Source organism: Liolophura sinensis, chromosome 10, assembly GCF_032854445.1.
Source record: "Liolophura sinensis isolate JHLJ2023 chromosome 10, CUHK_Ljap_v2, whole genome shotgun sequence".
Lineage (NCBI taxonomy): Eukaryota > Metazoa > Mollusca > Polyplacophora > Chitonida > Chitonidae > Liolophura > Liolophura sinensis.
This window is the reverse complement of record NC_088304.1, coordinates 13,977,821-13,996,354: the sequence shown is the minus strand read 5'-3', so window position 1 is coordinate 13,996,354 and position 18,534 is coordinate 13,977,821. Positions and strand designations below refer to the sequence as shown.

The 18,534-nt window shown below is 40.3% G+C and overlaps 1 protein-coding gene across 2 annotated transcripts; it reads right to left on the bottom strand.

The window, feature by feature from the left end:
• Positions 1-366: 366 nt before the first annotated feature.
• Positions 367-18,310, bottom strand: LOC135476476 (Na(+)/citrate cotransporter-like). 2 transcript variants are annotated; one of them, XM_064756506.1, is made up of 14 exons: positions 17,753-18,310; positions 16,832-16,981; positions 15,114-15,229; positions 14,171-14,298; positions 13,517-13,604; positions 11,900-12,034; positions 10,702-10,830; positions 8,694-8,795; positions 7,960-8,064; positions 7,297-7,394; positions 5,695-5,810; positions 4,462-4,623; positions 3,731-3,868; positions 367-1,968 (listed from the first exon to the last, which is right to left on the bottom strand). In XM_064756506.1, exons 1-14 carry the CDS (start codon positions 17,858-17,860, stop codon positions 1,837-1,839), a joined length of 1,707 nt encoding a protein of 568 aa, XP_064612576.1. In that variant the 5' UTR covers positions 17,861-18,310; the 3' UTR covers positions 367-1,836. The 2 variants fall into 2 exon arrangements, with proteins under 2 accessions (XP_064612576.1, XP_064612577.1); XM_064756507.1 differs by having other exon boundaries at positions 13,544-13,604.
• Positions 18,311-18,534: the final 224 nt, after the last annotated feature.

Sequence of the window (18,534 nt, the reverse complement as noted above, 5' to 3'; positions counted from 1 at the left end):
GATTTTCACCCGTGGATATGCGAATGTGATATTGGAGAAAGGCAAATGTGAACATGTCAAATCGTATTCACGGTCATATGAACCGACAGGTACTTAGTCCGTTCCTCTTATGCTATGCGCCAAGCGCGACAATATCAAGATTACCGATGTTTAAGCCTGAAGTATGACTCGATTTGAGATTGAACTCAGCTTAAATGAGGGAAACAAATCTGGTGGAAGGGATTTTATCTGCAGAGAACTTCATGTAAGACGTCACACGAGAGCGCCGTCGACTGCTTACAGCTGCTAAGGCCTTGGCGAGAACAATAAAGTCTGGAGACCATAGACAATTCCCTGTCAGAGACTTGGCTATGGCCCACTCCCCTATTTAGCATTTCTGTTTGTAAACTTCTTGGGGCGAGATTTACTTGTTACCGGATAGACTCATGACCCACCATTTCGAAGAAAATTCGAAGGGATACGGGATATTGTATTACAAGTACTTGAACCGAACTTCGTTTGATCGTTTGGATGGGGTTAAAACTTAACGTCGTTTTCAACATTATGTCAGTCATTTCATGAAATTATCTCCTTTATACAGGCATGTGCTAATACCAACCTATTTACAATGCATTAGGACGAAGACACCTTCCTCGAACAGGCAAGATACATGTATCTAATTCAATTTTGCTGGCTTTCTCTCTGGCCGTACGTGGGAAGGTCTTCAGCAACCAGCGGATGGCCGTGGGTTGCCAATGCAGATTGTCATAGATGACTACATTTGAAAAGGACAATGCACTAAAGAAGCTTGTACCGTACGAATGTGAAATGTTCACATTTCCTCTACACCAGGATGGACCGCTTTGCATTAAAACTAGTTGCCTAACATTTCTGATAGGTCACATGACAGAGTATTGATTTTTTTACCTTCAGCAATAAAAGAGTGCGACCTCGAAACTCCCCGATCAAGAAGCGAGTTACATACGGTAAAATCAACAAATGTATTCAAGTTAATCGAAGCTGATGACATACAAATTATCTTGTTGACACGGTTTATAAGTACAACCGATGATTGCGAGAATAAAATCAAGAATAAATATGGCAGAGGATGCTGATATACAAACGGAAAATCTAGAGAAGTTGCCAAAGTCCACATCTTAATATTGCAACTATATATAATACAATGTAAACGAAACGAATGAAATGTGAATTTTAGTCACATATATTGACATAATGTACAAACACAGCCAATATTGTCGAGATACAAATGTTAAATGTTGAAATGCAGTAACCGAGATGAGATACAACTGCTAATTGTTAAATATGTGCATAAATATCAGCATGGTATAGACGTCAAATCTGGTCATCACATCGTTGATACATTCCCCTCGAGGTCATCATATCGCTGAGACATTCCTCCTCGTGGTCACTACATCGTTCATATATTCCTCCTCATGGTCATCACATCGTTTTTACATTCCTTCGCGCGGTCATCGCATCGCTGAAACATTCCTCCGCGTGGTCATCACATCATTCACACATTTCTCTTCGTCATCACATTGTTGGCGCATTTCTCCTCGTGGTCATCACATCGTTGATACATTCCTCATCGTGGTCATCACATCGTTGATACATTCCTCATCGTGGTCATCACATCGCTGATTCATTCCTCCTCATGATCATCACACCGTTGATCATCACACCGCTGATACATTCCTCCGCGCGGTCATCACTTCGATGATGCATTCCTCCTCATGGTCATCACATCGTTGATACATTTCTCCACGCGGTCGTCATATCGCTGATACATTCCTCCACGCGGTCGTCACATCGCTGATACATTCCAACTCATTGTCATCATATCGTTGATACATTCCTCCTCATCTCATCAGGTATGACATCCCACTGGAAGTAGGCTTGACCCCATGAGTGAGCGGCCACGTTCAGAGTCAGCAGTGTCAAAATGTTGAGGGCAAACCCCGCTGTCGCCTTTAGAATAAAATAATCATACTTTTTTTTAATTGTATGAATGCCACACCCATATTTAGCCTGTCGTAAAACGTAACAGTACGATAAAAAAAAGACCTATGATGTCGCAGATCAAAGTGTATTTCACAATGAAATAAATGTCATAAAATTTTACTTTTGGTGTTCAGTCTTACATTTTTCCAGTTGGAAAAAAAGACAAGTTATTTTCATTAGATGCTTTCCATTTTCGAGTACTTGCCCGAGATCTCATGTTCCTCCTTAGCCTGGAAGACTTGAGCACCCGATTATCACATTCCGATTCTATCGATATCTAACTTCCCTTTTAGCAACTATCGCTGCCTATGCAATACACAATGCCTAAATCCACTTGGTCTACCCTTTGGCTGACATATTTGCACAAGTCTTGCAAAAACTGGCACCGAACTGTGCAGAATAATTCCCCATAAATGTCAGCCATATCCGGATATAAGCTGTCATTTTATAGCGCGAGCTTAGGAGTGTACTGGTGTGTTCAGATTGGTATTAATTTAAACTGGGAAACACTTTTTACCAGTAACGTCTCACATATCAGTCTACAGCAGGTTAGGAGGATTTCAGACTTGCGGATTTAGGTACTGGGGCCGATTCCACAAAGCAATGTGTGGCTTAAATCAAAATTTAAGCTTAGTTCAACTTACGACACATTTAATTTCTACAGCCGAAAAGTAAGTTTTTTTTTCAAAGTTTGGCTAAAATCAAAAATGGCTTTGTCGAATGAGGAAAATTAACTGTGGTCCTAGCCTAGGCGACAGACATATGTATAGCACCCGCCAACCAAAAATGGGCGTTCCGGATCAGTTATTACAACGTCCGATGCATACCACCAAAGAACATATACAGTACATGTACATGAAGTAGGCAAATAGGGCGGATTCATGCAAACAGGGCGGATGCATGCAAATAGGGCGGATGCATCCAAATAGAAGCAGTCAACAATTTTTGAATGATGACGGGAAGGTACAAGCCTGTTCTAGGAGAATGAATTAAACCAGTATCTGAGTCACTCCGAGAACCTCGAGAAAGCCACCAAGTTGTCGTCTGGTTATAGACATACCAGCTGACTTGAATCCTCAACTGAGTAAAAGCTCAAAATATCTTTCGTTAAATCCGTTCTCCAAGTGATGACGGATTGTATTTTCGTGGATTTTGCCGATTAAGCCTTTCCTAATAATAAATTAATCCGCAATCTGGAAAGGGTTAATCCGACAGAGCCTCCAAAATCTAATCCAATCACTAAGGAAACGGGTTTTACGGAAGATTTTTTAGGGTAACGGGAGCTTGAATCAGATATTTAAACATACCTCACAATTTAAGAACTATGTCAATTGTCTTCTGAGATAATTATATGTATGAACCAATGTATGCTTAGGTTTTTACGTGGTATTTAACATTTTTTTCAATCATGACGACAAGACATCATTAGGAGTGTACCATATACACCGTGTCTTCAAGTGCTACCGCCACTGAAGTATCATGCCGAAGACACCAGATATGACAGCCCATCCAGTCACATTATACTGACATTGAGCCAACCAGTCATGTTTCCTTGCTCTAACATCTCAGAGCTGAGCGTCAAGACTTTTAAAGCCTTTGGTATGACCGGATCCTGGTTTGATCCCAGATCTCCCGACTTGTGCCTCTATGATAAACTGATAGATAGCTCGACCGGCAGCTGCCCTCTATGGACACACTTCTGAGAACGTAAGGTTTATTTCAGACCTACCATGTCCTTTATTGTCAGGGCTCCCAGTGAGTATGCAATCGTGTTGGGAGGTGTCGCAATAGGCATCATAAAAGCACATTTAGCAGCTATAGTCAGAGGGAAAAGCAACGCTAGTGGGTCCAGATTAGCCAGTATCGCCTGAAACGAAAATACAAGGATACCAGATGTGGATCTTCAGAAAAGAGAACAGGATATTCGGGGAAAAAACCAGTTTGACCTCACAAAAAATATCCTTTCGTTACAAGCTGATAGCATTGAAGTAAATCCGTATTATCTCAAACATACACACTAGAAATAAGTGTTTCGTTTTAAAACACAGTTCTGTCTAGAAATGCGCCCTGTTGTTTATCCATAAACACTACTTTAACCATAAACATGGCATATGTTAACATATTAAATGCCACATGTTATGTAAATATGTCACATGTTTATAGTATTAAACACGTTTAGATGTTTACCGGCTTTTTACACTAAATATAAACACAAAGCCATGCCATTTGTGTTTATTGAGAATATCCACATTACTATGTAAACATCAGACATGATTACTCTAATAAACACATCTCTTCAGTTACTAAACATACTTTTTATGAGAAAACACTAGAACGCTTTTCTGAACTGTAACACACCAGTTGTGTGTGACCATTTGCCAATTATCACAATGTCGTCGTTGCTCTGGTTTTACTCTCTGTGTACTGTATAGTCTTTTATAATGCGCCTATCACACTCACCATCTGACCAACGATTGGCAGTAGCATGGTGATAGCCGCTGAGTTGCTGATGAACTCTGCGAGGAAAGTGGTCAGTGAAGTGACCACTAAGGTCAAAACCCAGGGCTCGAGAGTGACAAACCCTTTAAAGTGTTCCCCGATCAGAGGTGTTAGGCCCGACTCCTGAAATATGAAACAAAAGTCTCAGAGAAGCAGTTCTCATTTTAAGAAAAATTTGACGCAACAGCTCAAGTGAATAAGTTCTACTGAATTAAAACTTAAAACAATACTTCAAGAAAAGTAAAGTTCTCTTATAGTGAAACTTGCAAAAATGGACCTAGAGAGGTAGCTCAGTTGAAGGGAAATTTTGACACAGTCATTCCAGGGAAGTAGTCTTCTTGAAGAGAGAAACAGGAGAGGATTTGAAACGCTCCTCTTGAATAGAAATTTTTCAAAAAACAAAATTAACAAATTTCCGATGTGCTCAATGTTAGAACAGCGGTTTCTTGTCTGAAGCTGCAAGCAGATAGGAACCAGCTACTATTTGGTACATCTCACCAAGATTGAAACACCATCAGCAAACCAGATTAAATGCAATAGATTCATCTAAAACCTACATTCAGCTAAATACGGCGGAAAATAAACATATCCTTTGCCATTTGCCCAGAGTAAGGTCGGACGGTGATATAAGCCATTGTGATTTAGATAAATCTTCATTTTTTCTCTGATTTCCAATGATTTAAATACATATTTCACTGTAAGTTCCCTGTACGGCTCTGTCGGTTTCAGGTGATTCCGTGTATTATTTATTTGTTAGTTCTTGTTGACAAAAAGCGGTCGACGAAGCTTGTGTGCCTAAAGATGGTGGAGGACAAATTGTATTCCATCAATAGAGTGTGAGAAAGTTCGTCGGTAATTTACCAAAGGGCAGTGGTTTACGCCGGGTTCTCGGGTGTTCTCCACCCAATAACACGGACCGCATTCGTATAAGTGATACGTTATTTTGTATGACAGTAAACAAAATCTAATAGACATCAACCAGCTCATGCTGGTTTCCTCTCCGGCGGTACGTGGGAAGGTCTGCAGCAACCTGCGGATGGTCGTGGATTTCTACCGGGGTCTGTCCGGTTTCCTCTCACCATAATGCTGGTCGCCGTCGTATAAGTGAAATATTCTTGAGTACGGCGTAAAACTCCAATCAAATAAATGAGTAAATAAATAAACATCACAATAAAACGGCGCTGCACATCATACCTGGCAAGCTTTCACCATGGCAAATGAGGCTCCTAAAATAAGCACAACGCCCAAGGGTAAGGTGTTGGTAACATCTGTCCAGTTGATAATGGGAGAAAATTTCGAATTTTTTTTACCTGAAATACAACATGATTTTTACAGGTAAATGAATGACATTCTATAATATTTGCGGATGAGAAAACAATTGATTGTAACTCTATCTCAATCCAAATATTTCGTTCATAAAAAAAAAGAATTATGTTTAACCATTCAGACAAACAGATATCACAATCGAGATCAACCCCATCCAATTCCTGGAATGTTTGAAAGGGTTATAGCCCATGGGTGAGAGCTCTCTAATGTGCCAGAATATTTAGTCAAATGTAAGTTGTCTCCTATATTCAAAGCTAGATTCCACTGACTTGCATTCTGTTGTCTCCAAGGTTGATTACGTGCTTTGTTTGATTGTTTTTCAATGCCGTACTTAACGTTTTTTCACTTATATAAGAATTTGGACAGTTTGATACACATAATCACACCAGACAACTGGTATTAAAGGAACTTCAGACTACGTAAAGCGCCACAAGAGCGCCGTCAGCGGCTCAGTGCTACACTGAGAGAAAAGTTTGGGACAACTGACTAAAAGATCTGAGTTATACAATTGAGTTAATTCAATTCAGAAATAAAAACTCAAAGTCATAATACCAGATCATCTGAGTCATGAAACTCATCTGGTTATATTGTTGACTCATTTGGTTAGTCGAAAAACAAACAGGCGTCTGTCATAACTCAACTGATCTGGTCGTATGATTCAGATTTCTAAACTGAATTAGCTCTATCGTATAAATCAGATTTTTCAGTCAGTGGACCCAAACTTTTCTCTCAGTGTACTGCAAAAGGCCCCATAAGCAGAGGGAACAATGGTATGTACACATATAACGCTGTCTCGCTGCAACCGCTAGCCGAAGAATCCATGCAGAGACGACGCCCAAAAGTCATATTATACTGACACTTGAAAGACTATTCCTTTTTTGTTGAGCATTAACTTAGGTATACCGAGAGGAAATAATGTAAGATCTTTTTAACAGAGCTTTTAGTGAAACAGGGAGGCAGGAGGAACCGCAAAGGTCTCGTAGCCCTTGATATATATTTTCTTAGTTCTTTCGGGGTTTATGTTAAACGTCGTTTTTGGGAATTGGAACGTTCTTATTGGTTGACGGGTGGTATACGAATGCCTGTTTCGACGCATAGATTCACGCACGGTGAGAGCGAGGAAAAAATCCTGTCTAAGTCCGGGCTTGAACCGGCACATCGTGTTTCCTAGCGATGAACGAACAAACGTCTTTAACCAGCATACACGAACAACATTTATTACCGAAAAAAAAATTTTTTTTCTAATCCCGGTCTCAAATGATCGGATATATCTGATATCATCACACAGGCAGCATGCATTTGTTGTCCCTTTTTTGAAGACTCAGGCAGTGAACCACGATCAGTAAGGAATTCTTGATGTCGTTACGCGCACACGAGAAAAATTTCAAGGGTTTTGTTGTTGTTGTTGTTGTCTGGATTACGAAATCCCTTTTTCAACAATCAATGTTGTCCATGTGCGCTGGGGTTTACCTTCTGAGCTGCCACATAACAGCTTCGTGGGAGACTTTGCAGGGATTATAAACAACAGCACCATTAATAATGACGGAGTCACCGAACTACCTACAAACCTTAACCAAAAAGAAAAACTGAATATTCAGTAATCGTGTTTTACTGATATGTTTTAACAGCATCGATTTGAATAATTGTTGTTCACCAAGATTTCATAACTTTACCATTTAAAACTGTAACAAGTTGTTATGTGAAGGCAACATTAACATTTAACACTTCAGAAATGTGTTATGGGCATATAACTTAAACATTTAACACTTTGGCAATGTGTTATGGGCATTTAACTCTAACATTTAACACTTCAACTATGTGTTATGTGGATGTAATTTAATATGTGGTACTTTAGCAATGTGTTGTGTGTATATAACTTTAACATTACGTAGTTACAAAGATCTAATGAAATAAACAGAGATAAACATACTCAACTACAAAATACCACTCTTACATTTTATCACTGACAAAGGTAAAACCAAAGTGATGTTTGCTCTTTTTCTAGAATTTCTTTACATTACAGGTATAAACAGGTATATCCAAGTATATGACAAAACATTCTAACACATCAGCATAATTAATCCCGAAAGAATAAATCTGTTAAAATAAATCGAGATATAACAAAGTACTTACCCTTCTTCAAACACTGAATTCCACCCCGGTATAAAATAAAGATCCTCTGTCAAAAACAGCACCACCAGTAGTAACAGAAACGCCAAGGTCATGACCTCTGGGTAACTGTAGTGGGATGCAGAACATGGTTTGCGTTTAAAAGTCAGTTCTGTGTCAGTGCCATACTCAAGAATTTTTTACTTATTCGATGACGGTCAGTTTTATGGTTGGAGGAACCGGGGTATACCACCGACATTCGACAAGTGATAAGCTGTGTGGTTTTTACTGACGTTTAATTTATTTGTTGTCAAACCAGCGACGGCCGATTGTTGCGCCCATCAAGAGATGATTGCCACGAAATGAGCAAATTCCCTGTCCAAGGCCGGGGTTGATCCCGTACTCGGTGTGTCTTTGCCACTGAAAGACATGAGGCGCCTTAAGCACTCGGTCACAACCACTCGGTCACTCGTATACCAGCCATCAACCAAAATGGACGTACTAGGTCAATAACCACAAGGCAAATTCCCAAAACGACGTTTAACTAAAAAAAACACCTAAGAAATTAAAAAAGTATATAAACTACAAAATTAAGACAAAAAAAAGACGCGAGGAATGTTCTAAACGAAGGAGTGAAATCAGTATATAAATCGAGTATTCAAATTGTCGTTGTCTTATTCTTGACACTGAGAGTGGCCACACCCGTCTTTCATACTAACCAGAAAGTAACCCTTCATAAGGAATAACAAAAATCTTACCTCCACGGCCCTAATCTACTGTACTCTTGTTGCAAGTGTTCTTGAACACGTCGTTCTGCTCCGACCATTTTCCCTGTGACTGTGCGACGTCTGAACAGTCCCCTGGGGATACATTATAACATTGTATTTATCTACTAATGGTATTTACTTGTGCTACCAATGGTTTATTTATATGTTCACTAACACTGAGACAATGGTCTTTTCTCCACTTTCATATAAGGATATATACTCTACATGACCGTGTCAGTAACATTAATAGGAGAAGCTATACTCAGTGCTCATACTAGTAGTGGTTACTAGGAATTTCCCTTGCAGCTCAATTAGTATAGTGACGGATTTCGTATCCGGAGGTACGAGTTCGAATCTCAGTGTTACCCACAGATTAAATTATACAACCATTGCACGGTCACTTCGATGACGTCATGGTACCAAACTTTCGTCCTAAAATCCCCAGCCAGGCAAATCTTTTTCACACCACATCAAAGGGCGGGGATTTTATTTCCACTCAGGAATATTTCCCTAATACGGCGGCGGCCAGCATTATAGTGGGAGAAAAGTAGACAGAGCCCGGAAGAACCCCACCATTAATCCTTTGTTGCTGAGGGACCTTCCCACGTACGACCGGAGAGAAGCCAGCATGAGCTGAAATAACACTTTACAGCGACCCCAATGGTAAGATGCTCCGAATTAAGTCATTATGCAGCCTTTGAACTAGGGAGGCCCAGTACAAAGCTAGTGTGTAAGTGTATGAAAGTGTTCAATTGGGCAGTAAATTGCCCGTAGAATAAAAAAATGAAAACTTGGTGTAACCATAAGGGTGTTTTGTTGTAATGCAAATGATAGCATATTGAATGTTACGCCTTGCCAAAATCCCCTTATACGCCGAAATCGCACTAATAAATACATACGGATGAATTTATTCCTGTACAAGTGAACTCCCTTGATGTCAATACAACACATGTCCTCTGTTTTCCGGGCTCTCCAGCATAAATTGTGATGCTGAATGTTGTTTATTTCTGTTACTCCTGGAACACAGCGCATGGATTGCGTAGGACTAAAATTGAAGTCTTCTTGTGGACTATATATAAGTCCTCGAGGCACGTCCCTTCTCATTATTTCAGGTTATTGTTCGTTAAGTGGGGTAACACTTTTTACCTTTGTCTGATTAGGCCATGGTGATAAGGGGGCGTCTAAATCACTACCGTCTAAGCAATTAAATGAACAGTCAGAATAAACGCTAACTGAGGTAAATTGACAAGAGGTCGGATTTCACTGGTTTCGTATGACCACGTGTCAATTATCACACTGTAGTCACTGCTATAGTTTTAATCTCCATAGTCTTTTACATTAAACTAGTCGAACTACCGTATTTCACCTAAAGCTTGGTATACAAAATCACACTGTGAGAAGCACATCAGGGCCCTAAAAAAATGATACTATTCCTAGCACACTGGTTTCTCTCGATCATAAACCTGACGAATCAATGTCACGAACAATTTTCGAGATATATACTTATGATACATATACATTCGGTAAAACGGGTAAGTATATGATTAATCCGTTCAAGTTTAAATTCATGTCTTTCTTCCACAATGAGGGGCCTCCGTGGTTCAGTTGGTTAGCGCGCTAACGCAGCATAATGACCCAGGAGCCTCTCACCAATGCGGTCGCTATGAGTTCAAGTCCAGCTCATGCTGGCTTCCTCTCCGGCCGTACGTGGGAAGGTCTGGCAGCAACCTACGGATGGTCGTGGGTTTCCCCCTCTGCCCGGTTTTCACCCACCATAATGCTTGCCGCCGTCGTGAAATTTTCTTGAGTACGGCGTAAAACACCAATCAAATAAATAAATAAATAAACAAATCAATTGTTCCACATCGCACTTTTGTGTGTCTGGTTTTCACCACCTTAAACACTGGACCTGAAAGTTTAGAAATCTTCTGAAAATAAAATTACGTCAAACACGAATCAGATAAATCAAATAATTGGACGAAAAGCGTCTCTGACTTACTTTCCTTTGAGAAATAAAATGACAAACCAAATCCAGGTCAGAAATATAACGATGACGCCTATAGGGCCGGCGAATACCAACCAGCTTACGAAAGTAAGCTTGGACTGAAGGCCATACGCCCTGTAAAACCTGCAAGATAAAAGTGGATGAATTTGATTGAGTGACTGATTGATTTATTGGCCGGCGATATGACTGACTGAGGGATTATTACTTTACGCCATGCTCAATGCTGTTTCACTTATACGATGACAGCCAGATTTATGTAAAAGTCTTTATAGAGTTAATATTTCAGATATGTATTTAAAGAGGCTTATAAGGGAGATCTTTGGAAAAAAAATTGATCGACGCAAATCCAATCGATTTTTTACCATTATTTTAGAATAGCCCGATTCACGTGTAACCGTTCAAAATTGGTAATAAGTTCGTAAAATTTATTATGCAACCCGTTTCATAACTTTTTCAAACTTCAGAATCATTTTAACACAATGAATAGGACTGGTATGAGTCTGATATTTTCTGAAGTTGAATCCAATGTGGAACGCTTGTAGAAACCAAAAACTTCAATTGCGCCTAAATAAATCCATAAATTAATCTGAATTGAGAGGTCTAACATTAACTTATACAAACTGCGGGGAAAAGCCAAGGAAAATTTTACTTTTTCTTCCAAAATACAACGTCTCTAGTCTTTATCTTGTAGTGATTACGTAATATTTTTTCTTGGCCATTTTGCAGGCCCAAGTATTGTGCAAAATATACACGGACCGCACGATTACGAAAGAGGGAGCATTATTTTCAGATATTTGACTAAGTTCGTGCATTTTGTTCATTGTTCAAACCTTCAAGTGCAAAATTTCAACTCCCATTTTGCAACTGTTCATTTGTTTTCATATTTCTTGCTTTTTATAATGACCTGCATATAAAGCAAATTAGGGGGCTATAGTTTGTCAGCATAAGGAGGAAAGTGCACACAAGGAAATGCGCCAAAGGTCGCAAACAAGGTTGTACTCAGAACCATATCTCCCCAACCCACCCCACCCCGCTCCCTCTAAGGCCTTGCCCGGTTTCTTCCCATCATAATGCTGGTCGCCGTCGTATATGTGAGATATTCTTGAATACGGCGTAAAACACCAATCAGGTAAAGAAATTTAACCAATCTTAACAAGCTATATTAAACCTCAACAGTCCCTAAGTCACTTACTCTTGGATGAGTCCCACGGCCACAAAATTGCTGGGACCGCCGGTGAGGGTAATAACAGAACCCAGGATAGCACCATATCCAATACAGAGAGACAGAGCCTTGTGCAGACGCTCGATTTCATCTATATACTGTTTGCTGTGGATATAAAACAGAGGACGCTCATGTTCAAAACTTAATAACGTAGTTCTTAAAAAAATTTCTGATGATGGTATTTGACTGTTTATTAACGCTGCACTATTTAATTTATTCAACAGCTTTCATAGAACTAACCGCCGCACAACATAAGTATGGGTGGTGGAAATCGGAATCCCCGGGGTATAAAACCACCGCCTTTTGAATAGTAAATGACTGGTTTCCCACTACAGTGTGACGCCCAAACTTTCACTCTGAAGAAACAAATGATCGTCTATGCTCTTTTTATGCAAGACCACATAAGTATCCATAAATACTAGAGAATCACTGGGGTACACTCTTGTGGGCCGAGTTGTTCAAACTGGTTTAAGACTTAACACCAATGCAGTCGCTGTGAGTTCAAGTCCAGTTCATGCTGGCTTCCTCTCTGACCGTATGTGGGAAGGTCTGCCGCTAACCAAATGAGCCAAGGAGGCCCCCGCTGGAGCGATAGAAACAAGACATACCTGACGCCATGATTGATGGATTTGTCACCTGACTGTTCTTTAACGTCATATTCCAGAATTTTTCATTTTTATCCGCGAGCATTCATTTTTATGGGTGAAGGAAATCGAAATTACCGGAGTAAACCACTCACCTTTGGCAAATTAAATGCGTGACAACGCCGTATTTATTCATTTGACTGGTGTTTTCCTCCATATTCAAGAATATTGCACTTATACCACGACGGCCAGCATTATGGTTGGAGGAAATCGAGCAGATACCGAGGGAAATCCACTAGAATCTGCAAATTGCTTGCAGACCTTTCCAGGTACGACCAAAGAGTAAGCCAGCATGAGCTGAAATGTTGCCGTAAGGACACCATTAGAACAACAGTAAGTACAATGTCTAAAAAAAATTATTTAAATTGAAAGAAAACTATGCTTGCTGAAAGTTCGCAAAAAAAGATTGTGTTACTGCTACAAAATATTGAGTTATGTTAGATACATTTGTTTTGTATTTCCAACAGAATGCTATATTTCTTAGTGTATGGAGATAATGCGTTTGTCATAATATGATATTACGTTGCAGTCACATGGGCTATTCTGGTAACACTGAGAAGACATAATAGTGTGTTAAATTTAACGGGGTCTCCGTTAGCCCGTAGGGGTTAGCACGCCAGCACGGCCCAATGACCCAGTAGCTTCTCACCAGTACGCTCGCTATGAGGTCAAGTCCAGCTCATGCTGGCTTCCTCTCCGGCCGGAAATAGGTGGATCTGCAGCAACATGCGGGTGGTTGCGGGTGGTTGCGGGTTGCTCCCGGAATCTGCCGGGTTTCCTCCCATCATAATGCTGGTCGCCGTCGTATAACTGATATAGTGTTGAGTACGGGGTAAAACACCAATCAAACAAAAAAAATAAATAAATATAAATTTAACGGAATAGATTTTAGAGTTTAAGCTGGACACGATACTAAACTACACTTGCTTAGAAGCTTAGCTACTTTGCATTTTCGCTGCCTCCGACATACTCGATATCGGATTCCTCGTCTTCTGATCTGTCATCTTGTTCTCTGTCTTCAATTTCGTAATCTTCAAAGATAATCCATGGAAAAGTATTTTATACTGTTAAATGTCGTTGAGGGTCTGAGGGCAGTTCAAAACTTCACACTGCCGTGATGTTAATGCTTGCAAACTGAGGTTGAATATGTATGTATCCATATATTTCATAGGAATTTAACGTCGTTTGTCATATTTTTACTCGACTACCTTCACTAAATTGTCAGGTCGACATCAAACATACATTAATTAAAGTTTAAATTCAACCTAATAACAGACTATACGGCATCGATTAAATTAAAGTAGAGTTGGTGACGACAGTGTGGTACTTGTTAAATGGTCACTCGCTGTTCAGATATGGCATCATGTCAGTTTAGATCAGGTAGTGTTTCGTTCTGACTGTTCATGTAAATTCTTGTAAAGTATAACAACGTATCCACCCTATAGCACCACGGCTTAAGAAGAAAAAGGTAATAGTTCACCGGCGATTACTGCACTTTCATAATCGCCAGTAATTAAGAATAACTTAAAATGATGTGTTGTCATCACATTTAACATACAATAACAAGAAAACAATACAACGGGTCCTTGTCACTTACCATTTTCCAATGTCACGTTTTTCAACTTGTCCATGATACTTTTAACGATGGGCGACATCAAAGCAGTGACACCTGCGGTGATGAACATGGACAGCAATGATGTACACACCAACATCCCCAATATCAACCTGCAATCCAAGGATAGAGGAAACAGGATTAAACGGTATTATAATGTTCTGGATTCTTTTACTGACGAGACATAACACTGATGTTCTGGTTCGAACAATGCTGACTGCAGAAAGTATCATATAATAAGAAATATTACATTAATTTATTTATTTCACTGGTGTTCAGGAATATTTCACTTATACGACAGCGGCCACCATTGTGGTGGAAGGTAACCGGGCAGAACTCGGGGAAAACACACGACCATCAGCAGATTGCTGGAAGACCTTCCCGCGTACAGCTGGAGAGGAAGCCAGCATGAGCTGGTTTTGAACTCACAGTGACTGCATTGGTGAGAGGCTCCTGAGTGATTGTGTCGCGCTTGCACGCTAACTACCTCGGTCACGGAGGCCCCCCAAAGGATTACAGCACAGAGAGTAAAACCAAAACAGTGACAAGAGTGTGATTGTTGGCAAATGTTCACAGGTAATCGGTGATAATTGGCAATACGGCCTATTGTGAATTTACCTCCGTTAGGGTTTTACTCTAACTATTTATATATATGCTTAAAAATCAGCAACATGCAACCCCCTCCCCCCAACCACTCCCTAACACAATGGCTTAAGCAGAATTAAGTAAACAAGAATGCAGTGATGGTTGTTGCAATATATTAACCGTTACTCTAGAATCACTGATACATTGTCAACACACAAATGCATTAAATTCAGCAAAAATTTAATTGAAAGCATACGTTGCAAAATGACATCACGCCAATAGTTATTGCGAGCCAGTGGTATGCCAACCCAGGACCTTTGGCTTTTGATGATAGCCGACTCACCAGTGCGGCTTTGTTCCGATCAGCTTTAACATGCCCAGAGCCACACGTCTGTGAAGACCCCAGCGTTCTATTGCTGCCACAAGGCCAAATATACCTATAATGGTAATGGATGGGTCCTGCAAGTACAAGTTTTGAAAATATAATTTGGTCAAAGCAAAGAAGAGTTTAACGGTTTAAGACCTAACAAAGATTTCAGTGGTCAAGGACTTGGGATCTAACAACTATCTTAATGGTCAAGAGTTTGGTACCTATCAACGATCAAAGCGGTCAAGTGTTCGATGCCTAACAACAATCTTAGTGGTTCAAGGCTTGGGCTCTGGCAACGATCTTAGTTGTTCAAGGTTTGGGATCTGACAACGATCTTAGCGGTTCAAGACTTGGGATCTGACAACGATCTTAGTGGTTCAAGGCTTGGGATCTGACAACGATCTTAGCGGTTCAAGGTTTGGGATCTGACAACGATCTTACTGGTTAAGGACTTGGGATCTGACAGCTGGGGTAAAATGACAAGAGGTCCGATTTCACCACTTACAAGTGACCATTTTCAAGCTATAACATTGACGTCGCTGCTCTGTTTTTACTCTCTATGCTACACATCTTTAAGCATATTATTGATTCAAGGATTGGGATCTGACTACGATCTTTGTGGTTCAAGGATTGGGATCTGACAACGATCTTTGTGATTCAAGGCTTGAGATCTGACAACGATTTTTGTGGTTCAAGGCTTGGGATCTGACAGCGATTTTTGTGGTTCAAGGCTTGGGATCTGACAGCGATTTTAGTGCTCAAGGGCTTGGGATCTGACAGCGATTTTAGTGCTCAATGGCTTGGGATCTGACAACGATTTTAGTGCTCAAGGGCTTGGGATCTGACAGCGATTTTAGTGCTCAAGGGCTTGGGATCTAGCGACGATCTTTTTGATCAAGGTCTGGGATCTAGCAATTACATGTACCCAAGGGCTTGAAAATCACTTAAGTAATCTTTCACTCGTGGGTATTTAGAGCTATAAAACATTAAAAAGAGCTGTGTTAAGATTGAGGAAAACTTCCTGTTACGTCATAGAACATGTTCCTAACCACTTTATAATATGTACCGCAGAATTCAAACATTTCGGTGAATTTACTTCTTTTAAAAAAATCTAAAAAAAAGGCAACAAATAACTGAAAGACTTTTCTCGCACTGCATTCAGGTGACCGTTTGATGAAGCTAACTTCATTTTTTAGCTTTATTTTTAATGCGCAAAAATGGAAATGTATATACTTTTGAACGATTTTTCACATAGGCTACTCCTAACCTCAAATGTGCCACTCTACGCTCTCCCTACATCACTGTCATCACCATAGACAAGCTTGACCTATGGAGCCAGTGAGACGTACGTATGCTTGTTTACGCTTAGCCTCATCACGTGTGTCCTCCCGCGGGACTATTTAATCAGCATTCTTCAATAAAATTGTTTCAGGTTTTGGTTAGAATCATGTTGTACATACTCCGGATAAAGAGAAGAAAATGCATGTGTATGCGAATTATTAGAAATTACGGTTTGTGTGTTCTGACATCCCTTCCTGCCTAATCACCGTGACCCCAGTGACCTCGGCGTTGTTCAAGATATCTACACAAAATTCGCAAGTGGTGACAGTGATGTAAAGCGAAAGGTAGAGAGTGACGCACACGCTGTGAGGAGTACGGGATTTTCATTCTGCTACACCTTTTCCCGCTACCTTAATATATTCCGCACAGACTTGACGAGTCGTCAAAACGCTCAAAAGTGGAAAGAGGACGGCTGGTAACATTGACGTCACTGGAAACGGCAGGACTTCCAAAACCCAGAATGTTACCAGAATGGAGACAGCGTAGGCACATCTACCCGGCTTCAACAGAGACAATGTAAGGATCGGCATAAACGAGAGTGGCTTATATAAGAAAAGATTTATTTATTTGATTGCTCTTTTACGCCGTACTCAATAATATTTCACTAATAAGAAAAGACAACACTAAAACAAATGTGTACATGCATAGACAAAGTATTCCACCTGATGTTTATTTTTTTATTTGATTCGTGTTTTACGCCGTACACAAGAATTTTTAACTTACACGACGGCGGCAAACATTTATACCTTTTTAAAAAACTAATTTATTTCAGCAATGAATCTATTCCGGCAAAATTTCCCGCAAAACTGTCGGTATCGTCTTGCACTCAGACTCCTTGATGAAGCAGAAGAAAGATTCAATATGAAATAGGCTTAAACCCGCGGCCATCAGCGAGTTGCTGTAGATCTTCCCACGTACGGTCGAAGAGGGACATGAACTCACAGCGACCGCATTAGTGAGAGGCTCCTGGGTCATTACGCTGCGCAAGTGCGCTAACCACTTTTAGAGGTCTTTTCCTGCAAGTGAGATACCCGCATAGAAGCATAAGATGTCAAAACTTTGACCGACCGACCGACCAAGTAACGGACAGACAGACTGGTAGACAGACATTCCGGAAGATAGACAGACAGACAGACAGACAGACGAGCAGATGGAAATATCGACCGGCAGATCGACTGACAGAGCTGTTTGTCGTAGCTGTTTGTCGCGGTTAAAACTTGCACTGGAACAATTCAGGAACAGAAGTTCACAAATTTCTTTGTCCAACTTACCTGGCCTTCAACTGTGTAAAGAATAGGTAAGAGAATCAGCGGGGTAGTCACGGACATGAGGATTGCTTTCATGTCCCTGAGAGACCGGAAGAGCTTCCTAGGCCTCATGATGTGTATGCTCACAGGGTAGCCTGAACTTCAAAGCTATAAAAGTGAAGTGTTATACATGTATATAAAGTCTGTGATGGTTATTCCACCAGTTTGATAGTTGTGGAGGAGGAAGAGTGCTCACAGCGTAACACATTGTAACATTGTTAGGTGTTTAATTTACAATTTACGAAAGTATTTTTCTCAGATGGCCAATGAACACTTTTGGGTGATTTGTTCCAAACATTATATAACTGTTTTAAAATCTTGTTAATTTATTCATTCATTTGATTGAAATTTTACGTCGTACTCAAGAATATTTAATTTCTAAGGCGGCGGCCAGCTGTATGGCGGGAGGTAACCAGGCAGTGACGAGGGAAACTCACGCCCATACGACTGGAGAGAAAGTTAGCACGAGATGGGCTTGAACTCAGAGCGATCGCATTGGTGCGAGCGCCCTAGATCACTGTGTTGTACATGCACGCTAGCTACTATAAGCCACGGAGGCCCCTTGAAATCTTGTATACTGTAACATTACAGCTACTGCCTGAAGCAATCATTACGCCATGTTCGCACTGATATTTTACAACACTAACACGTTCTATCATTTTAACACTTGATATTTTAGGAGAGTTATTGAATGCGAACGTTAGAAACAAATTTAGGTGTTCAGTTAAAAGTTTTCTGAATGGGTT